Source organism: Choloepus didactylus, chromosome 12 (genome assembly GCF_015220235.1).
Source record: "Choloepus didactylus isolate mChoDid1 chromosome 12, mChoDid1.pri, whole genome shotgun sequence".
In the NCBI taxonomy this organism is placed as follows: domain Eukaryota; kingdom Metazoa; phylum Chordata; class Mammalia; order Pilosa; family Megalonychidae; genus Choloepus; species Choloepus didactylus.
Genome location: NC_051318.1, coordinates 37,448,155 through 37,475,538, shown reverse-complemented (window position 1 = coordinate 37,475,538; position 27,384 = coordinate 37,448,155). Strand labels below are relative to the sequence as shown.

Here is a 27,384-nt window from a genome sequence, read left to right as displayed (position 1 = left end):
GAGAGCAGAAATGATGATAGTTTTGGATCCAATCTGTGTGGTCAGGCCACTGGTATATCAGATTATTCCCTGCAAAAAATAAAGAGGAAAGAAAAACAGCAAAGCTGAAGTTTAAAAAAAAAAAAAAAAAAAAAAAAAAAAAAAAAAAAAAAAGAATTTCCATTTCCCTAACTCTATTGTGAAGAAAATAGCGAATGGATACTGGAGTTTCTTTAGATTCATATTAAGGATATCGGCTACTGCCACTGCATGTTCTGCCTCTGTTAGTATCTCATCTGGTTCTATACCTGGAGCACACGCTCTTCCCACCCAATCCTTCTTAAGGAGCACAGGCACAAAGGTGTGGTGTGCCGGGAAGAATCCACACTTGGTTTCTTCCTGTGTTCTGAACCAGTGAAGGTCTATGTTCACTGCTGGCTGACTTTGCCCTCAGATCCCTTTTTATTATAACCCTGAAAGCACCCCCTCCAGCCTCCACTGAAGAAAACACAGCCATGAGCTCTGGCTATCTCAGAAAAGCTGCCACTGTGGGGGACATTTCAACCTAATCAGTTTAGGAAGTAACTTCTGACACAGGGCTTCCAAATTCTATCACATCTAAAAAGCTTTATTGACTGTCTGCTTTTCCTGAATATAAAAGTAAATGTTAGTTTAAAAAAAAAGTTCATGCAAAAAATGATGGAAAGCTATAAGGTGGAAAGCGAAAAATCACCTATCAACCCATCCCTCAGAGAAAATAAGCATGATTAAAATTTTTGTGTACGTCCTATGTGAATATTTTTATGCCTATTTTCCCATCTAACTAGCTATATACCTATTTATTCATTTATACATAAAAAGAAATACATAAAATATTTTCTTTTAAAAAATGAAGTCATATAGATATACCTTTTTCTCCCTAATAATCACTTTCCTGGGCTCATATAGACCTACACCATTATTAATAGTTGCATGGTATTCTAGTGAGGGAAAATATTACAATATATTTAACTAAAGGTGGCTGGATTTTCAAAAAGTTAAATTTGTATTCTGAAAACAAGATTGAAAGTTTCCTGGAACTCAAAGACATTAATCACTGCTTCGCAATGTATTACCCAGTATCAGAGAAGGTTTTTATAAGACAATTAATTAATTGTGGCCCTATTTATAATTCTGAAAAATAAGAAACAATCTAAATGTCCAAAATAGGAGAAGAGTTAAATAATCCACAGTCCACCTGCTCCACGGACTATTATGGACTCATTAAAAATGATATTTATAAAAACATATAATATCTTCAGAATGTTATGCAGGAAAATATTACATCTATAGTATGATTACAACCACATAAAACAAACTAAATACACATAAAAGAAATGTCCCCAGATGTTCAGCATGGTCTTCCATGAAGGGTAAAACTATAGGTAAAACCATTTTTCTTCCTTTTATTTTTCTGTCCTCAAAATTTCTATAACAAACATGTATTACTTTTTTTTAATTTTGAAATAAATTCAAAGTTATAGGAACAGTTGCAAAAACAATACTAACCCCATACAAAGAATTCCATCATACCCTGACCCCCCTCCCCCAATAGCTCAATCCACCAACCTTAACATGCTATCACATCACTATTTCCTTCCCTCCCTATCTATCATCCATCATCTATTGCTCTGTCTTCTGAACATATGAGAGCTAGCTGCACACATCCTTGAACATACACTGTAATTCACGTATACACTTCCCATGAACAAGAACATTCTTTTATGCAATCTCATTAAGCGCAGCTAAGAAGTACAACAGGTTCAACAATGATACAAAGCTTACATTCTATATTTCCTTTACCTTATTCCTCAACTGTGTCCCTTTGAGCCACCTGTCCTCTATCCTCTAATTCCATCCAAGTTCATCCTTGGCATTCAATCGTCTATTTAGACTTTTTTTTTTTTTTTTTTTTTTTTAGTTGTGGGAACATATATACAGCCTAAATCTTCCCATTCCACCCCCTCCCTAGCCTTCCATTAGTGGGATTAATCATCTTTAGAATGTTGTAATGCTCTTTCCCACCATTACTAGAAATCTCCCTTCACCTCAAACAGCAGCTCCACCCTCATTTCTTAACTCCCCATCGCACTGTCCCCCATTTCTCTTAACCCGAACTCTACAATTCATCTCTATGGTTACATTCTCTGATAGTTTCTTTGTGTTTGCTGTGGGGGTTAAAATTAACCTCTTATATCCATAACAATCTTGTTTTTCTTTGATACCACCTCCACTTCAATAGGACACATAAACTATGTTCCTATACTCCTCCATTCCCCTACCTTTATATAGTTGTCTAAAATTACATATTTTACATTGAGTTCAAAACCACTGATTTGTCATTAGGGTTTGTGTAATTTATATCATGTAGGAAGTAAATAGTGGAGTTACAGTTCAAAAATTATTGACTTCTATTTGTATTCCATTGTGGTTGGAGAACGTGCTTTGTTTATATTGAATTTTTTTTTTTTTTTTTTTTTTTTTTTTAATTTCTTGAGGCTTGTTTTATGTCCCAGCTTATGGTCCCTTCTGGAGAAAGATCCGTGATCACTAGAGAAAAATGAGTGTCCTGGTGCTTTGGGAAGTAAGGTACTATATATTTCTGTTAAAATTCTCTATATCTCTTTCTTCTTTCTGTTGTTTCTCTGTTGGTAGGGTTCCCTTTAGAATCTGAAGTAGGGCAGGTCTTTTATTGGCAAAGTCTCTCAGGATTTGTTTGTCTGTGAAAAATTTAAGCTCTCCCTCGAATTTGAAGGAGAGTTTTGCTGGATAAAGTATTCTTGGTTGGAAACTTTTCTCTCTCAGTATTTTAAATATGTCATGCCACTGCCTCCTCACCTCCATAGTGGCCGCTGAGTAGTCACAACTTAGTCTTGTGTTGTTTCCTTTGTATGTGGTGAATAGCTTTTCTCTTGCTGCTTTCAGAACTTGCTCCTTCTTTTCAGTATTTGACAGTCTGATCAAAATATGTCTTGGAGTGGGTTTATTTGGATTTATTCTATTTGGAGTTCACTGGGCACTTATGCTTTGTGTATTTATATTGTGTAGAAGGTTGGGGAAGTTTTCCCCAACAATTTCTTTGAATACTCTTTCTAGACCTTTACCCTTCTCTTCCCCTTCTGGGACACCAATCAGTCTTAAGTTTGGACGTTTTATTTTATCTATCATTTCCCTGAGATCCATTTCGATTTTTTTGATTTTTTTCTCCGTTCTTTCTTTTGTTCTTTCATTTTCTGTTCTGTGGACTTCTAGGACACTGAGCTGTTGTTCAGCTTCCTCTAGTCTTGTATTGTAAATATCCAGAGTCTTTTAAATTTGGCCAACAGTTTCCTTTATTTCCATAAGATCTTCTATTTTTTTATTTAGCCTCGCAATGTCTTCTTTATGCTTTTCTAGGGTCTTCTTTATGTAGCTTATATCCTGGGCCATGGTCTTCTTGATGTCCTTTAAATCCTTTGCCAAGCTTTCGTTCCTCGATTGTGTTTCTTTGATTAATTTCGTGAGGAACTTCATTTCTTCTGATAACTTGACTTGTGTGTTTGGAGTTGGATTCTCCATATTGTCTGGTTTTATCATATGCATTGAGATTTTCTGTTGTTTTTGGCCTCTTGGCATTTGCTCTGCTCGACAGGGTTCTTTTAATTTGTAAAAAATCAAAAAAACAAACAACAACAAAAAAAAACCTATCTAATTTTTCAGAAACACTGTTTGGTGACTTACACTTTCTCTAACTAACCAGCAGATGGCGTCTGTGAGTCACCTATACCTCTCAAGTCAGTTCTCCACCTTGTCCCCGCGTTATATGGGGAAACGATTCTTGTGGGGTCCAGCCGGAGAACTCAGCCTGGGTGTGTTGCTGGAGCTGTCCGCCCTGAGTGCGGGGTGCTTGTACGGGTGGTCAGGGAGGAAGGACAGCCTCAGTATTCAAATCCCCCGGTTCCCGGAGATTCAAGGCCGCCACAAGAGTACAAGCCTTCATTTCGTTTCAGCCTCAGCCCCTCTCTCTCGATGACCCACAAACCACCGGACTTGGCGTGGTGTCTCTGGGATCTCCGAGCAGGTCCCCCCACCCAGCCGCGATCCTCCAGGACCTCTGCTGAGGTAATGCTGTGCTACATCATCAGCGCACGCTGTCCCTCAAGGGAAGCCCCGGGCTGCTGGGCCAAGCCAGTTCGCTTTCAGCCTTCTGCAAAAATGGCCAAACGGGGCGTCTCCACACCCGCCTCCTCGCACAGTTCCCCTTTCCCAGCTCCGGGACAACTGGCCGGGCTCTGGGCTGTGGGCACGGCCCCAGGCAGGAGTTTATCCAGCCCTCCTGGGAGCGAGCTGCTAGCCGTGGGGATTCTTTTGGCTTCTGGCTCTCTGCTCCGTTCCCCCGGCCCCAGGAATATCTGCAGTGGGCTATCTTCCAGGCCAGACACCGAGAGGCTGGCCCAGCCCCCTCTTGCTGTGTTTTACTGCGTGTTTCCCACGATCGCACCTGCAGCCGCTCCTGGCTTTTCCCCTTTTATCTTTTTTTTTTTTTTTAATTAAAAGAGCCTGTTGGTCTCCAGACGCCAAACCCTGCCTTCCCCGGATTGCCACATGGCTACGGGACTTCCAGCCAGCTTACTCACTCATTTCAGAATGCAGACTCTCAGTTTCACCAAGTATACAGCCCCTAGGAACTAGCAGATCTCATCCAGCTGGCACATCGCTGTAACCGGTATTCTGGGTCACTCTCTGGTCCTTATCTAGTGTTTTCCAAGGAGGTGTTCCTTAGCCCTGTCTCACCTAGCTGCCATCTTCTAGGTTTTGGTATTACTTTTTAAAATGAAAGAACCTCTGTTATTTAAAAAATAATACATCTGGGATCCAGACACAAGCTCTAACCAGTCCCTCCTTCCTTACCAGGGCACCTGACGGCCTGCAACGAGGGACGCCCTGTGTGGTCCAGGAGTCCGGCGAGGCTGAGCTTGGCGAGGTCTGACCCCTGCATCTTCATCTATTCCAGCTCTAACAGACCTAGTGAGCTGGGGAAAGCTCATGCAGAATCCACCAGTAGGTGTGCTCACCGAGCACCTCAGGTTGCTCACTACACCAACTACAAATCTCATTGGTAGAAGGAAGGAAATTAATTTAGTGAAGGGAAATCTGGGATTACATTTGCCATTAAAGCCCAAAATGTGTGTGTGGGGGGGGGGAGAAGAAGGGGGGATATCAAAACAATAAAGAATCACAGAATTGATTGAAAAAAACATTGAAAATTCTTCCTTGATTTCATTAAGACCCACCTTGATCCATCTAAGATTTTCTTCCCTCTCCTCCACTTTTTAAAACCTCTTAATAAGGGTCTCCATGTCATCTTTAAAGCTAAAGCTGCTTGTTGACAAGGACAAATTATTGGATTATTATGAGACATGCATCTCTAAGTTTTTGAAATTATTGAGCCTGTTTCTATGGCTCATTTCTGCCACTCTTACCATTTGTAGACAGATGTAAGCAGAAGGTAAAAACTGAAAGCGAATAGCCATTCTTGAGTTCTAGGCAAACTGATAATACTGTTACTTTGACATGTATTTTAAAAAAATAAAATAATAAGACTGAAAGGTATCTATGGCTTAAATAGTTAGTACCTGGCTTTTAATTGTTCTTTTCCTTTCATTACCTCCATTTCCTTCGCATTCCCAGATATTTCTCATAAAAAAATTCCAAAATCTATCTCTCTAGCAAAGGAAATCAATTTTATAGGTTCAGACGTGAACACATTAAGATGGAGAGGCACAGCAGTTAAGAATACAGATTCTCAGGCCAGACTGACTTCCACCTACTACTGGCTAACCAATGTTGGACACCCTGCTTAACTGGTCTTTCCCTCACTTTCTTGCTCCATAATACAGGACAGCAATACTACGTACCTCATTATAGGTAAAGCACTTAGAACAAATAGTAAATACTACAGAAGTTATCTTTTCCCCCCAGTCACCCATGCAGTTAACGGTACTATGAATCAATCCATCACGCAAGCCAGAAACCTGGAGTTACTTATCTTATTAAACTACAACCCACTTCTCTCTCCTTCCACCCTCACACCTAGTCAGGAAACCAAGGCCTATCAATTCTGCCTCTTTGGCATGACTTGAATTTGTCCCTTCTTCCTATTCCCACTTGCAGTAGCTTTCCTGAGGCCTTAGTCATACCCTGTCAAAGATTCCTCAATTGTCTCCTTCCTGCTTAGGCTCATTTCTAGCCTCAACCCATCCTCTGCAGCTCCACTGTAAAGATTCTTTATAGAATTCAAATTAGCTAGGTTACTCTTCAGATTTTAAATCCTCTCTCCCTTCACAAGGACTTCCGGAAAAGTTCCACACACGTTAGCATGGCCTATAATGGCGTTCGTAAGCTGTCCCCATTCAACACTCCCTATGACACTTGAGCAATTTAACACTGCTCCCTCCCCAACTCCCCCCCACCCACAGAGTGTGGAAATAAATAAGACCTTGAAACTCACTTCCGAAAGTCTGCAAGTAACTTGAGCATGTCATCATTTGAGAGCTTATTGCTGTCTTGCTTGTAGAGAGCAGAAAATCTGGCATTTTTATCAAGGTTTCCAGATGCATCCTTAAACAATGTCCTGAAATATCAAAGCAAAATTTCTAAATGGGATTTCAAAAGACCAAAATAAATCCATAACTTAACTCTGGTTTCTATATGAAGACTTATTATTATTCCATTGGCTATAGCCAGCCAATATCTTACTTTCTAGAGAGATGGAAGATATTTATGAGGATGAATAAAACTAACTCAATTTACATAGAAAACAGTTGCAGCAAATGGCCTGTGCTCAGGAAACAACATACACAGTCAAGTAGACTACAAATGAAGATTTTCTGCAGGCCTCACTGGGCTGCCACCTCATTTCCAGCTGGAGACAAGAGTGGGACCTGGAATCCCAGCCCTGCTGCAAACACTCCTGTCCACCCTGCCAGTTCCAACATCCTACGCTCCAGCCAGCATCTTCCTTCTCTGTGGCTCCACTGAAATATGGTCTAATAAATGCTTTTTAGATTTGAAGCTTATTTATTTTTCCACTTTACATATTCTAATTCTCTTTTTCAGTGAACAATTCAAACAAAATAGGCTGGCTGGTTGGACATTCTATATGTCTATTATATATGTACGCATCTATCTATCTGTTTCTTTCTCTATGTCTCTCTCTCTCTCACTCTGAAAAGTATTCATTCCCCTTACCTTGCTGCCCAAGCAAATGGCATTCTGTATTGTCCTAGTCTCTGGCATGCCTGCTTGGCATTCTTTAGCACCTTCTGGGCAACCTTGAAGACATAAGAATAAAGTTATGAGATATCGTATCCCACCGACAGGAAGAATTATGATATACAGAGCCATCCATCATCACATGTTCATTGAACAAGCCCTTAGCATAGTACCAGATGCACAAAAAAGTGCATCCTACAGTAAAGAATATGACTGGATGTATACTCAGTGGACTTTTTTGTTTAATGCATTCTCTAACAGTGACTCTCAAAGAACGGACCACAACACCTGGGACTCCTTTTGATAGATGAGGACTGTTTCCAAAATGCATGTCTTTTCTTTGGTCTTCACAGGTAATAAACATGCTATTTCATAGAATTTAACAGTTCTTTACGACTAAGGGCTACTTATTACTACTAGCCCACTGAGTTATTTGTAATCAGTAATCTTTGGTATTCATGCAAAAGATATCACAATACTAGAATTTAATGAGAACAATAATGAAAACCCTAAGCTTTTATAGATCTTAATGTGCAAATTCCCACAATCTGGGAGACAGGTCTTCATTACTAAGACATTATGGGTGCTGACTTAAGCTAGCCAGGGTTCTCAATTCTATATTCTGGAGTTTTAAGAATAAATTACTGCTGACTGCTGTTTTCACTTCCTAATGGTCAATTTTGGTTTGTTGTGGGTTAACTCATTAACACTTTAGTGCAAAGCAAAGCATATTTGCTTTGGACTGAGACATATATGTAAGGCAGTTCTATTATTAATCAACGGTACCCCTATAGCTAAAGCAGATGATACATAATCTTCCCAAATTTGCTTGTACCGTGATTTTGCAGTTACCAATGCACAGTTCGATTGATTCTAAAGGTCAGAGTGGTAGAAGTTGAAGGGTCTTCTAATTAAGTACATCAAAGTCAAACCAATTTTGAGAAATGTGCTCTAGTATCTTCTGAACCAGAGTGCTCTGCAAACCTGTAGCATCACCATCACCTTGGAAGCTTGTTAAAAACACAGTTTCAGACCTCACTCTAAACTTACTGGATCAGAATCTGCATTTTGACAAGCTCTCTGGTGATCTGTGTGCACCACCAAGTGTGACAATACTGAACTAGAAGACTCAGAAGTAGAGCAATAGAGCTGTCTGTATCTAAGACAAAGAGGAACCAGCTGTGGGATCCTGTAGGTCATCAAACCTTTCTAGGCTTGACTTCCCTCACCTGAAAAATGAAGGACTTGGCTATACTTTACATTATCCCTTCCAGTTACAGAACTTCATGATTCTTCCCTAATCATGCTGTGGGAATTGCTGCCTTCATTAAGTGAAAGAGATAACATAAATCTGGATTGTAATAAATATCAGAAGATCCTCAAAACCCTCCCTTACTTCTTTAAGTGGGGCATGTTTACGCCGCCTCCCCGGGACAAGTTAGTGGCATCTCAGGTCTATGTGGTCATAGGTAAAACGGTCTACCTCCTTGGCGTGTCAATTTTAGTTAAACATTTCCTCATAGAAACTATTATTTTAAGTTTTAACAATAAATAGATATGTTCTGAAGTAAAATACAATATTTGCATAAAATTTAAAGTTAAAACACAAGACTTCAAATAAGTTTCACTATTCCCTGCAATGAATGAGGACTAGAACTCAGATTTACTTAGGGTGTAGAAAGAACATAATATGTTTGAAAGGCCAAGTTAAAAATGCATTTTTGCCCTCTGGGTTTTTTCTTTTCCTTTTTTCCTTCTCCCTTCCTCCTTCCTTCCCTCCCTCCCTCCCTTTCTTTTTTAATCTATTCATGGCAGACACCAACAGAGATTTTTCATAAAAATTTCCTCCAAAACAAAAATTTACTCTAAAAGATGTTCTAGATCATCTTAGAGAACATGAAGAGACAATTTTGATATAAAGAAAAAAAAAACTCGTCTGTAACATCTTGTACCTCATGTAAGACAATTGAGTCTTAATCTCCCCTTAATTTAATGCTTTGAAGGTGTTAGGAAATGACTGCATGAAGTAACAGACACATGGATGAGCTCTGCATACTATATGTAATGAGGGAAAAGGCGACTTCAACAGAGGCCCAATGGACACTGGGCAGTGTACAGTGTAAAGTTTAATGCACAGCGATATGTGCTTTTTGCACCAATATGAGATGCCAAATATGAAACAGTGCATATGGCAGCCAGAAGTAATAAAGTTGCCTTGAATGGGCCTTGGAAATGTGTTGCACACACAGTCAGTGGAAAAAATTTTATCTTGGGCTTTCATTGATTATTAATAAAAACATAAAAGACCTGGTTTAGAAAAATAAAAACAGCTTTTCTTCCGAGACCAAACTATACCAGCCTTCATCAGCCAAAAAGGCCTATAATGGAAGCAATGTGTCTGGCTGGATGGGTGTTTATTTGACTGGAACTGTAACAAACGAGAATAATGTCTTACATGTGTCCAGTGCTTTACGGAGACCACAGCACAGTATCATACACTAGCTCACCCTAACACTGACCCTGCAAGGAAGTTGGGGGTGGGGGCAGGTAGTAACCTCATCCTTATGGGATCTATGGAACCCAGAATGGTGAAGGGGTTTGTCCAAGGTACCCAGGTTAATTAGGTGCTCAGAACCCAGGTCTTCTGACTACCAGACAATGTTACTCAAAGAGCATTCTGCAATCTTGGTGGACACACCTGTGATATATGTGCCCTCAAAAAATGAGAGGAACCTCTGAATCAATTCAGTAAATGTAGGTCAGAGACTCTGGAGTGTCCATTCCTACTGGTGACCAGCTCCTTAGGCCACGTATCAGAGGCCATCTCTCAGATGACCTCTTACAAAAATTAGAGGAAAAAAAACTAAAAATATTGTAAAACTGGCAGGCACCACAGCACTCAATAGGTAAGTCTAACCAGGTAGAAGATGCTATCAGGTGCCCTTGGGCCACAATAGCTGTGTGATACTAAACCTTTCTATATCTTAGTTTTCTGAAATATGAAAGGAAGTCTTGGACTTCCTTCTAATACCCTTCACTTAATAATTTTATAGTATGTCCAAAGCCAGGCACTCCCCAAGTAACGAACGTTACTTAGGAAATGTATCACACATCTTGTATGTTTTTCTTCCCTCTTCAACCTAAAGATACACCATCTCTGCCATCATAACCAAGCTTCCTCTGGACAAAAACACAAGTGGACCAGAATCAATGACACTTCCTAGCCAGACCACCTGAGCCAAAATCATCTCCTAGCCTCCAATCTTCTCATGTTTCTTCTTTCACTGCCCCAGCTCAATTATTTCCACTCAGACAAATACATTCATGCAGGTGCACACATACATGCAGGCATGCACTCTCTCCAGCTCGTACTCTCCTTCCTCAATCTTCTTCTCTATACTAATCCTTGCTCAGTTACCTTGGGAGATTTTTTCTCCCTCTTTCCCTTCCATTTTTAAGTTTAAAAAACAAAACGAAACAAAATGCTGCTCACAGCTGAGAGTGAAAAGTAATATGATGACAATTCAATATCAAATTGGAAAAAAAAACATCTGCTTCAAAGGTACTAATCTATCATTAAAAAAAAGACCAGGACTATTCATTGCTAAAACTCTGGAAAAGTTCCCAAAGTCACTTTCACTTCAGAGTTTGTATAGAATTTTCAGTTGCCTATAATTTTTTCTAATTAATCCCCCTTTTTTTTTCAGCAACTGCCAGCAACAAAAAAAAAAACCATAAACAAGAAAAAGACAGACCCACTCAATTATTTGGCTTGTATGCTATTTTTTTTCCATCACAAATACACAATATTCTATGTCTTTATAGGACATAAATTCTATTCACAACATTGTTTCTTTGGAAAAGGAAATTCTTTGTTCCATATAACAAATTATAATCTCCTATGTCTTGACTTTCTAGTGTATGCAAAGGGCCTTTAATAGGTATTTCTGAAAAAAAAACACACACATGTCCTTTCTTATTATAGGCATAGTATATGACATGTATTCTTATCTTGGATAACATTTTTCCCTGGTGACAACTTCATGATACATTTGTAAAATCATGCCTCTTAGGTTTAAAACACAAATACCTAAAACAATAGTCATTTTATCTTAAGGACTGACTCAGTGAAACTCATAATTGAGTGTAAATGGACAGAAATGTAATTCCAGAACCCAGAGACACATCCAAGTAAAATGAACTCTATCTGAATATAGTTCATGCATTTTTTTAATGACAAGAAGGTTTACTATTAAACTGGTAAACTCCCTTGCAGATTATTTTAGGATATCAAGATAGATTAGCCAAATGAAGCATTTTATTTACATATAGGAGTACTTTTCATAGGAAATATAACATGTAAAGTTAAATACACGAAGAACATTCTGTATCTTTTAGAATATAAATACGGTTTAATTTTGATTCTTTAAGTATTAATCTTTCAACATAAAGTCACCTAAAATTTCAATTGTTTTTGGTTTTTATCACATAAAGCATAAAGTCATTCATACCTTAGAAGAGTCTGAACTTTTCATATATGGCTCAGCACAATGCGTGATGCTTCCTTGAAGGACTTTTTCAATTTTAGCCACAAGAAATATATCTGGATGAGGACATGTGACTGAAAATATTCCCTAGAGGACAAACAATTTTTTTTCTGTAAGTAGAATTCATAGCCATATTAAACAAATCCCATGAACATAAAAGTTCCTAAACCTGTGAAAAACAGTGAAACAGCATAGTTATGAAGAAGCACCTTGTGCCAAACTGATTAACTGATCAATAGCCCAGCATCTGCTCAAAAAAATCTATTTGTAGGGGAGGCAACTAGGAAGATGTTTAGAATAAAGAAATAAATTTTAAAAATTACTCCTTATCCCTCAGGTTGCTTTTACTATCTAATTATATTTATATACTGTCAATTTCACTAACAGTCAAATATAGCCCCATTGTGCATTACAGGGTCTCATTTTGGCATTTTCGATATATTTACATAGCATGTGCAAGACAACTCTTAGCAGCACTTGTGCCCCCACCTGCTTCGGATACTGCATGGCGGCTTCCTGAAGCATACCCTTCAGGGCAGGTGAGGTCTGCCCACTGCCATTCATCAGAGCTGCAGGTGTGGTGGCCAGCATCTGCCTCACCGAGAAATGGTTCAGGTCTACGTGGAAATCAGCAGAAATCTTTCGGTTGTGTTTTACATCAAACAGGGATAGAGTAACAAAGAAAGGTTCCACCTGAATAAAACAAAACAATGCAGACCATCGCTATTGCTCAAACTGTAAGGAAGAAAAAATGCTGCTATCAAAGAAGAAATAGTGAGACCTACTAACAACTGCTGCCACAAATGACTCATGTCTTTTGTCATACAGAGTGTTAGGTTATAAAATTTTAGGAGATAAAAAATAATATTATCACCTATGTGCTTTGCCACTTCATTGATGCTCTACAGAAAACAAACACCTGTGCTCCTCAAGCATCTAGGAAGAAAACCCTCTCCTAGAATGCTGAACATAAAACTTCCCTCCTTATCCTTGGTCATAAGCATTCTTTCCCTGAAGGCTAAACAACTATCTGTGAAGCACCTCTCTGATACCAAGAACTAGAACTTCATGCCCCAACAGCATGGCAACTGAAAACCCTAAATACCAAAAAAAAATCTTTATTTTTAAAAGGAAATTTACATTTGTGGTGGGTCCTTCTTCATTTTCTGCAACACAACATTGCAAATTGAAAGATAAATCATTGCACTTCACAAGAATTCTTTTTCCAAACTTCTCTTCAAATGGCTTCACTTCTGGCTCAGGTGATGAATAGTCAAGCTTCTTTAAAATAAAAATGTAAATATTGTAATTATACATATGTATTAGGCGCCCATTAAAAAGAAACCCATTATAAAAGTATCCAATGGACTCCATCTAATATATGGAAAAGCTGTATACACTCCTCACTCACAATAGTGTTACTTATGATGTTAAAAAATGGAAAACACTTAAATTTATAATGGTCAAATAAATGATCTATTAATTATACAACAGATGATTATGCAGAACTTAAAAATTATGGTTCTGAAATCTGTGAAGAAACACAGAAAAATACGATTAAAGTTAAAGAGGGAAAAGGAGGTCAATAAAAAAGACAACTAGTGAATGGGAAGAAATACAGTAGAACTTTTGACCTCTTCAAGTAACCTTATGAACTGCTTACAATTTGTAGGAAATCCTGATGGCATGCCATGCAGGTGTTTTGGATTTTGTTGGAACACAGATGTGGATCTCATACAGTGTAAGACTTGTGCATGGGACTTGAGTCTGGGCTAGTTAGAAAGTTGTCACTGACTACTGGGCATCTACAGTGATGGCTATTTTATGGAGTAAATTACACATTCTTTGTGGACCTAAGGGGCTTTGAGAATGTCTTAGGATAAATCTCTTTCAGTTCTTAGGAACTTTACTGAATATCAAATATTAACAATAGTCATGCTATGGTGATGAGATTATTAGGTAGTTTTTAATCTTTCCTCTTCTCCCAAAATTTTCTACACTATTATTATATTGCTTATCAATCCAAAACAAAAAAATAGCCCAGTCAAAGGTTTTCTTCCCCATTCTTAGTTTTAACTTTAAATATTAAAATACTTCTTACCTGGGCATCTGGGTCCAAGTAAAAAAGTTTAACTCTGCTTTCACTTTTCAGTTTGATTTCTGCTTCTCTTGTACTCTGAAGGATAAGTAAAATTACATTAAAACAAATCCTTTTTGTCATCGATTGTAGCAAATATACCACTCTAATGCAAAGTGTTACTAATAAGGTAGTACGTGGGAACTCTATATTTCACAAATGATTTTTCTGTAAACCTACAACTTCTCTAAATAACATACATAGAGGGGGAAAAAAAAACCCAAATCTTTTTATTACACATACATATCCAATTAGGTTTGAAAACTGCCCCATCCTGCAGAGTCAGGCTGCTAAATAACTGTGCCTCATCTTGAAGAGGCAACTACATTTCACTGAACAAGTATGTACTAATAAGTATGTAGCCCACAAAATAAGCTCTGTGCAGAAAAAAAGAATTTCAAATATGATCTCTGCCCTTAGGAAGCTGACAAGCAACTGGAGAGCCAAAAATAATACAAAGAAGTGAGAGAACAAGCATTAAACTATCAAGAAAGGCTTCAGAAAGTAATGGAATATGGAATTGGCTTTGAATGAGGGATAGAACATTCATAAAGTGACAGGAGAAGACAAACATCTCAGGTTGAAAGAAAAGGATGCATGGCATGAACAAAGATACTGAGGGTGGAAATGAGCCCAGATGACTAAAAGGATTTAGATCCACTCTAGGATTGAGGGTTCAAGCAAAGGAAGAGAAGGGAATGTTTTGAATGACTAGGTAGGGAAACTACAGTAGATGCTGAAGGACAGTTGCTAGAGCTTCTGGCAATCAAGAGGGGGCATTACTGATTTATTCAATAAATGCTTACTGAGCACCTATTATGTTCCAGGTACATGAATGGAACAAAGTCGCTACCCTCAAGGAACTCCACTTGGGGAGACAGAGCATAGACAGGCAACAAAAATGACAAAAGTGTAAGATACAGTGGGAACAAATCTGCACTACGTAGTCAGGCAAGACCTCCCAGAGGAAAGCCCACTTTGAAGGATAGGGAATGTTTGGACAGAAAAGGAGAAAAAGACGTTATAGGAAGAAGGAACAACAGGTGCAAGTCACACCTGAGCAATGAGCAAATCACTCATTCCTATTAAATGGTTAGGCTTGAGGGAAAAAATGAGAAGAGACATGAATCTGGGGTTTGTTAAGGATTGAGGATTTCATTTGGAATCCAGAAACACCTGCAATATTGTAAGCAGGGGGATAAAATAACCAGATCTTTATCTTTTGGGTAGGGCTGAGGCAGTGGATTATAAAGGGTGAGAGCAGGAGGCCCACATGATCTCTCCTGGGTAATCCCAACAGCCTCCTAGACTTGTAGCAAGACCCATAACAAATCCTACATTTCTAGCTTGTAGCTTGCTGAATGTTAAACCTATTCATTGAGGAAGAAGAGCAGGCTTGTGGAGATGATAAAGTAGGGTTTGGAGAGGCCTGTGGGATTTCCAAGCAGAAACATCCAGTAGACAGATAGATAGAAAGGACTCGAGCACAAGGGAGATGAATGCTGGGATTAGAGCTCTGGAAGGTATCAGCATAGAGGTGGGAACTTAGTTAGGAATGGATGAGGTCACCTGGGGGAAAGTATGCAAAGAGAGTCAGAGGAAAGAATCCCAGGGGCCACAACACTGAAGCCATGGAGAGAAGAAGAGGAGGCATGGAGGGAAACAGACATATGGTGACAACGATGGGGGCTGGAGATCTGGGATTTGGGAATGGAAAGAGAAAAGGCTTCTAAGACATTTGAAACACAGAAGTCATTTCTAACCTCATTATTTCTCATGCCTGGTGCCTCTAAATCTATCTTCTCTTCTTAATCATCAAAATTCTCCATGAAGTCTATAGAGTCAGAATAGAATGTCCTCTCTCATCTGCTACTTTCCTTGAAGACCATGAATCACATCTCACCACTCAGTGGGGTAGTGACAGCCACAGTGGAGAAAGTCATGTTGTCTTCTCTGTTGGTGACTGACTGAAGTCTAATCATGTCCAATGAGAAATTAAACATCTTCCTAATTTTCTTCACCATGAAGTTGTTACAATAAGTTCTCAGCAATGAACCAAACCCTAAGATGACTATATTTAACCAACTGTCTCTGTCTAGCAACATGAAATGACCACCAGAATGGTAAATGAGAAACTGGGTTCCAGTTAAGGCTCAGTCATTACCTGGCTGTGGCACTTAGCCTCACCTGGACTCCATTTCCATTTCTGAATAAAAATGCTGAAGATGATGGTGGCTCAAATCTCTTGCCACAACAAAGTTTATCTTGATGATATCTATGGGACCTTTAGGGCTTATGTAGGTTAAGGGGCATGCCTACAAATCTGTTCATGTTTATAGAGTAAAACATGTGGTTGTGGCTATGGCTGAGGTAGGCTCTCTCCACATGGGGATGGGTTCACATCCTAACTCCATTTCCCTAAAATCTTTCCTTATTTTTCACAGTAAAAGTGCTAGAACATGTACAAGTGGAATCTACTTAACAGAACCAAAAGAATGTGCTTTATACTGTATACTGCCATGACATTTCCTTGCAAAACCAGCAGTACAAGTTGGTAACGTGTCCTACTTCTGAATTGTCTGCTTGAGTCCTTCAACAAAGGTAAACACTGTGATCTCAGACGCTGGAGCAGAGCAATGCGTTCTTAACGCAGATGTTATGGTTGGTGCCTTAAATAACTAGTAACGGAGTTTACGAACCTGCCCATGTTACCCTTGACTTTCTAGAGAAGAAATCAATTAACAAACTTCAAGTACAGTTTGTGTATTTAATTAAAAAAAAAGTTTACAGTACTCTTTATTTGATACTATTAGTCCTGTTACATTTACAACAAAATGTATGCTTGGTTCCATAGTAGACAATGGGAGGAAAAGAACAGATTTAGGGTAGATACAGCATGTGCCCCAATATGAAAACAATAAAGATGTTCAGTACTAAATGTACGAAGACATAAGTTCCAAGATATACAAGATATTCTGAAACCTAGGTCCACATCACTCATACCATAAATAAGGGGACTCTCTATAATGTTCCAGAATGAGACGTTGGTTATTTTTGTACTAAAACAACTTCCCATCAATCATATCCTGTTTGGTTACATCTTAGTCACTGTGGAAAACAAAAGCCGGGGCAACAGGATGAGTGAGGCAGAAAGAGGAGTTGACCAAAGATGGAATGCAGATTAAACTCCACCTTCAACTACCTTCTATCTTCTTTAATTGTTCTATTCCTTTTCTCTGCAATTCCTACTTAACTATGGCCCTGCCTCCCACCTCCAACCCTCTCTTACAGCTTCCTTCCCTGGTACTTGGCAGCTTTACCTCTTGGTCCTCTGACTAAACTCTCCCTCCTTAAACATGTGCCTGTGCCTTTCTCCCTCCACCCTCACCCCCTACCCCTCCTACCCATGTTTCAAGCTCTGATTCTGTAACCACAGGAATCCACTGCTTTTAAAAACTGGACCAAAGGTTACCAGTCAACTTCCCTGCTTTCTTAACAGGTACAAATGATTTCTACCCCAGACACGCCGGGGGGAGCAGGGGGGTTGGGGGGAGAAGAGATGATACACAGCCAAAACCACACTTTTACTTGGGGCTCTGGATTGTGACTGGGCTGAGAGCTGGGCACAGGTCTCCAGTTTGTACCTGGCCCCCCACCCTGCATACAACTGAACAGGCTGTCAAAAATGCAGTGCTGATAGACAACCGTGCCTTACAAACTCAATGGCAAGATGTTGAGTAAATGACCATACAACTTAATTTTAAAATATTCTCCCTTTCACAAATTACCTTCTGCCTTTTCTGAATGCTTAAATAATGCTTTTTAAAAACCAGAAAGCAAGCAGAGAAAAAAAGCAGTCCCTGATAATGTTGCATTTTTAGACTTTGACCATGACCCACAGTAAGAAATATATGAGATACACACACACATACACACACACATACAATTGAAATAATATTTATGACTACTAAAGGCAATGTACTCATTCTCTGTTCAACTCCATTCCATTTATTGTTTTTAAATGTGGGCCACATAATGTTGAGCTAAAGAAGCCTAGTACAAAGAGTACATTGTGTAGGATTCTATTCATAGGAAGGTCTACTATAGTCAAACCTAATCTATGTGATGGAGGGCAAAATAATGGGAGTATCACCGCAGAGGGGGCAGAAGTGAGTCTGATGGGTACTGAAAATGTTATAGATCTTGATCTGGATAATGCCTACATGGGTCAAAGATGTGAAATCTATCAAAATGTACAATAATACTTGAGCATTTTACTCCATGTAAGTTATATCTTAGTAAAAAATTTAATTTTTTAAAACATGAAACAAAAAAGTACGAAATTGGAGTTGGAACCAATTAAATTAATTACACTATTAAAATGACTTCAACTAACTTGGTTGTAACCCATAGTTTGAAAATAGTTCTAAATATAAGTTATATAGGTACTATTTAAAAAAAAATCTCCCTAGGTCTTAGAATCCAGGAATATTGAATTATGTTGGCCAGGTAGGGACAGACAGTGATAGAAAAGATGAGGGGCTATACCCCTGTATGTATTCACAGGAGAAATTACTGATTTCTAATTAATCAACATTAGACTCAAATAATGTAAATCTTCTCCTAGGTGTCAATTCTGTGCACCACTAACTGTAGAAAGATTCTAAATTTTAGACTGTATTGCATAGATTATCTGCTACAAAAAACTAAATTCAAAAATGGTTCAAACATTTTGTTTTGAGAAATTATGAACCCTAAAACATTCAAAAACAAAGAAGCAAATCTCAATGTAAAATATGAAACACAGAGGTGCATAACATCAAAAACACAGACTCACAAGCCAAAACTCTTCCCAGCCTATTAGAAGGTTTCAAGAGGGGCACTAAAATTAACTGTAATAGGCAGGTGCTAAAAAGACACTGCGGTAACAGTCAAATCCCGAAGAAAAACAATGTCTAAATTTCTAGCCAGGAAGGGAGAGACTTCATATTTTAGAACAGTCATGCTGTCTTAAAATAAAGGTCAATTCTGAATGCTACTCTATTTATAATTGTATGTAGATAAACCATGTTTCTATTACAGTACTTAAGATGTGGGTGTTTAGGGTCATTACTTCACTGTTTTCTCAAAAAAAAAAAAAAAAAAAAAAATAGAAAGGCAATAATAGAGTAAGACTCTAAAGGGCCAGGGAAGACAAAGATACTTCTCTCATTTAAAAAAAGAGTCATTCACAGATGCATTCAAGGAGACAAGAATAAGGATACTCACTGTAGCATTGTTTGTAGCATTGGAAATAATAGAACAGCTAAAATAAAATGTTTATACAACATAATAAAAGGGATGCACTAGATCTATACGCCAACTTAGATGAATCTCAAAAACAAGGCTGAATTAAAAAATAAAAGCAAATAAAGAGAATACATATAGTATGTTAGCATTTATAGAATATTTTAAACATACAAAACACTATTATATATACGTAGTTTGACAGATTTTTTTGTAAAAGTATATAAATGAAATGGAAGCAATCTCAGCAAACTCATAATAGGGATTGTCTCTGTTGCTACAGGGGAGGAAAGGAATGGGATTAAGGATGGTACTTAAAAAGAAATTCAGCTATTATGGATGTTTTATTTCTTAAAAAAAAAAAATGGAAGCTAAAAATGACAGTATAGTAACCAGTGTTGAATCTGAGCGGTAGAAACAGAGCTGTTTTGTTTTTCTTTGTGCATTCAGTAACTGTAAGCTTCTCAAAATTATAGAATACAGATACAACTTTTTTTTTTCATTGAAAGTGACCTAGGAAATAAGATGTTAGCAAAGATTCTATCGGTGATTTTTATATAACTTCAGCAAATTCTCTTTGGTTTAGTGGCAAAATGATCACAGATCCAACTGCTTTGGAATCGTGTCCATAAACTTGAATAAAGGGAAATATATGTATAAAGTTGGCAAGTACCATGTTATTATGGAAACATTTTATCTGTGTATTTTGGTTATTTCTTCAAAATTTGAGATGCAGTAATAAATATTATAGGAAGTAAACACCTAAATAATAAATAGAATAAAAAGGCAATACTTTGTAGGGAACACCCTGGAAAACACTAACGTCAGTAATATATTTCACATCATCTCACATTCAGGTCAGGAAATAGAAAGCAGTAACCACAATGTAATTATTAATGACTTACTACAATGTAATTGTTAATGATTTCAACAGATTCCATTCTGGATAAACCCATAAAATGGTAAATATTTCAATATCATTCTACCAAAGCAGAACATTTAAGGTTATGTTACCTTGGCAAGTTCAGGCAGGTAGCTATCTAAACCGGAACCAGAACCTTCCAATTTGCTTTGTTCATCATCTAAAATGGTAAAACAGATAACCTGAGTCACCAGTAGTTGAAAATATTTTATTTGAAACAGGAGGACAAAGGCTCTCTATGTGCCCTCCAACTCGGTGGTTTTCAACCCTGGCTGCACATTAGAAACACCCAGGGGTTAAAAAAAAAAAAAGAAAAAGAAAAAAAAAAGATGCCCAGGCCCAGGGTGATCATTAAATATTTAGTAGCCAGTACAGCATGGACACTGTCTGATTAGAATTGATACAGGCTATAAACAACAGCCCATGTGGCCACATCCATGTATATCTGCTAAAAATCAGACCTGCCCAGACCCTGTCCCAGGCCAACTAAATCAGAATCTTTGGTAGGGCCAAGGAAACAGTGATTTTTAAAAGCTCCCCAGTATTTTTAGTGTGCAGCCAGGGTTGAGAATCACCTGAGGGCTTGAAATGAACTGTCAAAAACTTAGCTGATTTTTCCCACAAATTTACTCCGTGGCTTCCACTCATCCTAACTTTGTCTTGAAAAATCCAAAGGATATTATTAATAACAAAAGCAGTAACTACGATACTAAGTGCTGGCTCCATGCCAGGTACATTACATTATTTACTCTCTCCCATCTGACCAGTAAGTTTCATGTTTATTCTCATTTGATAGCTGATTAAGCTGAGGCTCAGAAAGCGTTAAGTAGCTTGCTCAACATCACATAGCTGAAAAATGGTATTACTGGGATGTGAATCCAGGTCTTCCTTTCTGCTTCCAAAGTCTTGGTTCTTCTCATTACATAAACCTCCTCCTTTTTTACTGTATCCTTACCCAAAAAAATGATGTCAGGGTAGTAAATTCTAATGTGACATAACCTTCACCAACAGAATATTTGTAAAGAGCTCACTTCTGTCCACCTCCAATGCACACGTGGAATATATATGTCTCCTTCCTTTACCTGCCTAGCAAAAATAAAGATACCCTGCAGAGTATGCGTGCCAGGGGGCAAGGTGGACCAACCTACCTTCATGAGCGTCTCCATTTCGCTTTTCTTGCATTGCAGCTTCAAAGTTGAGCTGGAGAATCTTGTTTAGAGTTGTAATCCATTCTTCCATTTCCACTTCACTATCTGCCGCCAAAAGATAACTACTTTTGTCCTGCATTTTGAGCTCAAAAGCAAAACGCCTGACTTTGTTGTTCTGAAATGCAAAAATGATAAAATGATACATTTTCAAAGAATTTGATTGCCTTAGAGTAAAAATTATTTACCAATGGCTGCTATCTCCTTGGCATTTCAGACCACCCTATTTAAAATTGCAAGCTCCCTCCCTACACACCCCCAATGATGACATATTTATTTTTGTTAATTGTCCTTCCCCTTTAATGGAATGAAAACTACAAAAAGGCAAAGATTTTCCTCTTCTTTTGTTCAACGCTATATCCTCAGTCTCTAGAATAGTGCTGGCAAGCAGTAGGCACTTGAAAAATATTTGTTGAATGAATGAATTTCACTTAAAGTTTCATATTCCTCTAGCTCATATTTTTCTCAATGAAGCGGTGTGTGGAATTACATTTTCTACAGCAAACCATTACCTATCAACACATTTCACTTAACTTACCTGGAACTCTGTAATCACTTATGAATCCCAAAACACATTTGGCCTCCATGTTTATATAGCCTTCCTTCAAGCCTACAGTTTTGATGCCCATGAAAGTGTGTCTGGCTCAAAAAATAAACACAGTAGCCCACATGTATTAAGCAGTGCTTCTCAAACGTGGCACTATGGACATTTGAGACTGGAGAATTCTTCATTGTGGGGAGCTGTCCTGTGCATTGTATGATGTTGAGCAGCATCCCCCACCTCTACTCAAGATACCAGCAGTAACTCCCACCCTCCCAGTCATGACCACCAAAAAATATCTCCAGACATTGCCAAATGTCCCGAGGGACAAAATCACTCCTGGTTGCAAACTGCTGCACTGGACAGAGGCTCAACTCTGGCACAACACTGACAGGGTCTCTTAGAAGTATAGGCTGAAAAACATGAAATCACAAACTCCCACCTACCCCACTAAAATTCTAGCTGGCTATGCACAGGTCTATAAACTCCTCAGCATATGTCTCAGGGACAGGACAATCCCTCCAAGCATCTGCCCGTGTTCTCTGCAGCACAGTTCTTAGAAACACAGAGGAGGGTGCTATTCTTGGCAAAGCTACACAAACTTGCGCACAGACTGCTGTGGGCTCGGTAATTGCCACCCTGGACGTCACTTAAACTTCAATTCAAGGCAAGAAACAGAGAAGAAGTCAAATAAAATAAATGAGTTTGCTCCCAACCCCTTGCCCCCAACACTCTTCACATATTCACAATTATCTACGAAAACAAAAAGTTAAAGGTGGGGAAAGAACATTTGGCCTTGATTCTAAGTTATTCATTTTACTAAGCCTCATTTTCATCATCTGCAAAATAAGTGTAATAAATTTTAAGGATCCTAAAATAACTTTTAGGACTTAAGATTCTAAACCCTATTTCTTTCAGGGCTATTGAAAATTTAGTTAAAGCATTTCTTCAAACTAATAGCATTAACCAACCAATTGTTTTCATAATGTCCAAGAGAAAAAAAACACTTAAATCGCAGATTTTAGGGCTTAATTTATAAACAGACATGTATGAAAAAGTAAATTATTTTAAACTTTTGAAGGCTTAGATACAATTCATTAAATGCAAAACACCATCAGCCACACCCTGCAAAAAAGAATTTGAAGAGAAGAGAGACTCCTGTTGAAGTCAGAACCTTAGATTTTGAAATGCATTCCACAAACTTAAATGATAGCCCTGCTAACTCCAGGGCTGCTCTACTTACAAAACATCTATACATGTAAGCATGAAGAAATGTAACAAAACTCTTTTATACAACAAAACAATTACTTCCTACTTTAAAAAGCAAGGTTACCAAATATTAAACTTTGTTAGGTCAATGCCAGAAAATTCAGCTGAAAACTAATTAAAATCCCTCTTAATTTAAGAATATAATTGAAACTCCTACTTGGGAATCCTCCACAAGGGGTTAAGTTTATAATTCACTGTGGTACCCCTAACTTTAACACTGGCAATAAACATATTTTCATATCACCCTGTTGTTCACAGTGGCAGCTGAGGGTTGAGCTGCTGCTATGAAACATCTACATGTTGATTAGATATCAATGAAAAATAATTTTTGATGAGCATTAACTGGTGCTATAGTCTTGACCTAGGGCTCAAATACACCTTCATGTGCCAACATGTATGGTCTGCCCAGCAGGCCCTCTTTTCTTCTGTGACAGAAGTTGCAAACTAGCACACTAGCCTATAGGTAGATGTCTTGTTTTCCATCCACTGCTTCCAGCATTTTTTTTGTGTGTCCTGCAAAGTGTATTTTGCTTTTTAAAATTCAATACCAATAATTAAAATAACAAGATTGAACTAAAATTCTGTATTTCTTGTACTTCTTGAAAAAAAAACAGATGATCTGGCAACACTGACGAGTTAGCTCTACAAAGTAACAGCTACAACTGAGAGGCAGCGACCCTCTTTAAAGAGGCACCTAGGCTCTAGCTCATCACAGTGCCCAGAATTCCCAGTGACTTTACACCAAGGCCACCTCTTTCACTAAATTTACCTGTATGGCCCTTTTAAACATCTGATTTTGGACCCCTAACTTCTAGCTATGAAGGAGTAACAGGGTCTAGACTTACACTCCTACATAACAACTAGAAACCAGGACAAAAGGGACTGAAACAACAGTTTTCAGATATCAGACACCAGGCAGTGCAAGCCTATGAAACCTCTTTTGAAGGGAAATAAATTCAGGGAGCCCTATCAGCACCTCAGCTTTCTGCTGGGAGACAACGCCAAGTCCAGCTGTCTTGCTCAGTTGAAGAGACCAGATGGAGTTCAGGAAGGCAATTTGACTAGAATGTGGGGAACAGAGTGCCCACGAGGAAGAAACTATATAAAGAAAGCACTTCATAAATCTGTAAAGAGGACCCCTAGAATACTTTATTAATACCACACCATGGACATGTAGATAGAAACTCCATGAGACTAGGAAACAAGTGCCAAGGAAAGTACATTCACCATGTTCAGCTGTAAACCAAACAACTCACATAGGGCTAGTAATCATTTGATTACTCCCCAGCTGCCCTGCCTGCTCAGTTTCAAAAGGCCTGCAGCCAGACAAAGACCAGAAGATCCTACTCGGAGGAAACTGAATATCCCTAGTGAGAACACCTACAGATGCTAATATGTATAAAAGTCAAAAAGGCTGGCTGGCCATTTGATCACTTCATATAGTGAGGGCCACCAGTCCACAAGACCTATCCATGTACACTGAGCTTTCCATCACTCTCTAGTTCCTCACGCTTAGGTTTAAACAAATGGCCAAGGATCCCTAGACTTTTGGAACATCCTCCAATATGAAAGAGAGGCTAAACAAACCATAGGAAATGCAGGGAGCAAAATGAAAATTTAACCTCCTCCCGAATATGTCCTTCTTTCCAAGAAAGAGCTCTTGGAAATTATATGAGAGCAGATTTTAAAAATTCTATAAAGAAAAAAGAAATAGTATTGAAGAAACCTCCAAGGAAGTAGGACGAATAGAAAAAGAGGGAGAATTTTAAAGAACATTAGAGAAATGAAAGGATGACAATATTAAAGTAAAACTACAAGAAAATTTCCCCAAATCTCCAGAATAAGAACTCTCCCAGAGTCTTCAACACAAAAGATAAAAAAGATTCAAGCCTAGCAAAAATTCACTGCCACACATTCATTATTTGCATTTCCCTATTTGAATGTTACACTTCAACAAAAAAGTTTACCAAAATAGAAACATCAACAGAAAACTAAAGATAAAGAGAAGATTCTAAAAGTTTCCAGATGGAAAAAGAACACAAAGAATATGGAATAAGAATGGCATCTGATTCCTCAAAACAACACTAGCATCTAGAAAATTCTGGAAGACCTTCTAAATTTTAAGGTAAAATGATTTCATCTTGGATTTCTACATCCAGTCAAACTATTAACCAAGTGTGAATATAAAAATAAAGATATTTGAAGATATGCTAAGTCTCAAAAAGTTAACATCTTGCTCACAACTTCTCAGAAAGCTACTGGAAGGTGTGTTCCTTCCAAACAAGAAAATAAACCAAGAAGGAGGAAGATTCAGGGGTCCTGGAAACAAGGAATCCAATAAGGGGAGAAGGCAAAGGGAATTTCCAGGATGAAAGTTGTGCAGAGGCTGAGAAAGCAATTAGTCCAGATTAGAGCAGAAGATGGATGACAGGGGCTAAAATTCTCATCTACCATCATAGGAAGTCATTAAATAATGAACAAAATTAATGAATAAAGAAGTAACAGTGGACAAACATCTAGCAAAACAGAGGCAAACTGGAAGAAACAGTGAAAAAGTGTTAATAATGGTTGCCTTAAGGAATGGGGAGGTGGGTGAGGTGGGGGTGATGCAGGCAGGAATGTACTTTCAGTGCTGCCCTTTAGCACTATTTGACTATCTAAACTAGGTGAATGTATTAGTTTGATGTAAATAAAATTTACTTTAGGTAAACACATAAATATATAAACAAGTATACCTGAGAGTCAGACCAGAGAGCTGTGCCCCTGACCTTAATCAACTTGCCCCCACAAAACAAGCTTTTTTATAGAATCGAGTCTGGGGCTGATGTCATTAGCCAATATTGAGTCATTTTAATGATAATTCTCTGATAACGGTGACTGCATCTATTGTGAGGAAATTGTCAAGGAGACTGTTCACTAATCACACAGTGCCCTCTTTATGAGAGCCCCAAGAGAAATGCCTGAATGATCTTCATTCTGAGATTACTTGGGCAGATTCTGACTAATTGGATTGTTTGTATCTTAAGCACACAGTCCAACTGTGAAACTGAACAGGTCTCCAAGCTAGAAAGTGTGAAGCCAGTCTGTGGACTACCATAGCAGGCATCAGGTCTTTAAAGCATATGTTTCTTTTTCTTAGCTTAATTCCACTTTTTCTCTCCCCTACTCTAGCCACTTCCTCATTTTTCTTCTTTCACTCCCACTTTAAGTTCATGCTATCCTGTGTTTTACGTATCCTTTTAAGCTGCTGCCTTAAATCTTCCTGAAAATTGCAGGGGCAAAAGAGGAGGATGAAGGGATGATGAGATGGGGAAACTGGCAATCTACTTTCAAAGAAAACCCTCAAAAGGTATGGAAGAACACAAACTGAACAGGTGACAGCAGCTGGGAAAAGGAGAGAAAAGGTATAGGGGAAGGAAAGTCAGGAGGGGCTTTATCTGTATCCTCTGATTTTTTACAGTAAGAACACACTCATGTTTTATGTATATAATTAAAAATAAATTTAAGAATAATCCCACAACAGCAACACACTATGATAACAAAAATATCTCATACTGACTTTGAATGCTGGCCTGTGCCTGCACTGTTTATAATTTAATCCTTTCAGTAACCATATTAGGTACTATAATTATCCCTATTTAACAAATGAGGAAATCAAGGCACAGAGGTTGAATAACATCTCCTAGGCTACACATCTGATGACCATAGAGCAGAGATTTGAACTCAGTCTGGCTCTAAAAACCAGCCTTGATCAACACACCACACAGCCAACAGTACTATGATGGAAGAGATAAAAGCCAACACTCATGGAGTTCTTACTAGATGCTAAGCACTGCTCTAAATATTTTCATATGTTAACTCATCCAGTCCTCTCAATTAGCCTATTAAGTATTATCATTTGCAGCAGAAGAAACTTAAATAGCAGTCTAAGGTCATACAGCTAAAAGCCAGGCTTTAAACACAAGAACTCAAGCACCAGAATGCACATGCTTACAACATAATGCTGCCTCTGTGTAAAACCTGCTATCTTCTAAGTTGATGAAATCAAGCCTTTACTCATTTTAAAGTTAGATACTACATTTCTACCACTAATATTTACTTAAATTTTTTTTATTATGGTAACATATATGCAATATAAAATTTCCCATTTTAACCACTTTCAAGTTTACAATCCAGGTGGTATTAATTATATTCACAAATGTTGT

At 38.2% G+C, this 27,384-nt stretch overlaps 1 protein-coding gene across 25 annotated transcripts in view; it reads right to left on the bottom strand.

Moving 5' to 3' along the window:
- DOCK9 (dedicator of cytokinesis 9) overlaps positions 1-27,384 on the bottom strand; it is a 299,763-nt gene that overhangs the window by 112,033 nt on the left and 160,346 nt on the right. For 24 of the 25 annotated variants that reach the window (XM_037800399.1, XM_037800409.1, XM_037800417.1 and 21 more), the window contains exons 8-15: positions 21,313-21,487; positions 20,257-20,324; positions 13,921-13,995; positions 12,960-13,100; positions 12,309-12,512; positions 11,784-11,906; positions 7,249-7,331; positions 6,509-6,631 (exon numbers count right to left, since the gene is read on the bottom strand). In XM_037800399.1, the coding sequence (XP_037656327.1) occupies positions 6,509-6,631; positions 7,249-7,331; positions 11,784-11,906; positions 12,309-12,512; positions 12,960-13,100; positions 13,921-13,995; positions 20,257-20,324; positions 21,313-21,487 (992 nt within the window). The remainder of the gene's footprint in view (positions 1-6,508; positions 6,632-7,248; positions 7,332-11,783; positions 11,907-12,308; positions 12,513-12,959; positions 13,101-13,920; positions 13,996-20,256; positions 20,325-21,312; positions 21,488-27,384) is intronic. The other variant, XM_037800397.1, reaches the window with a different exon arrangement.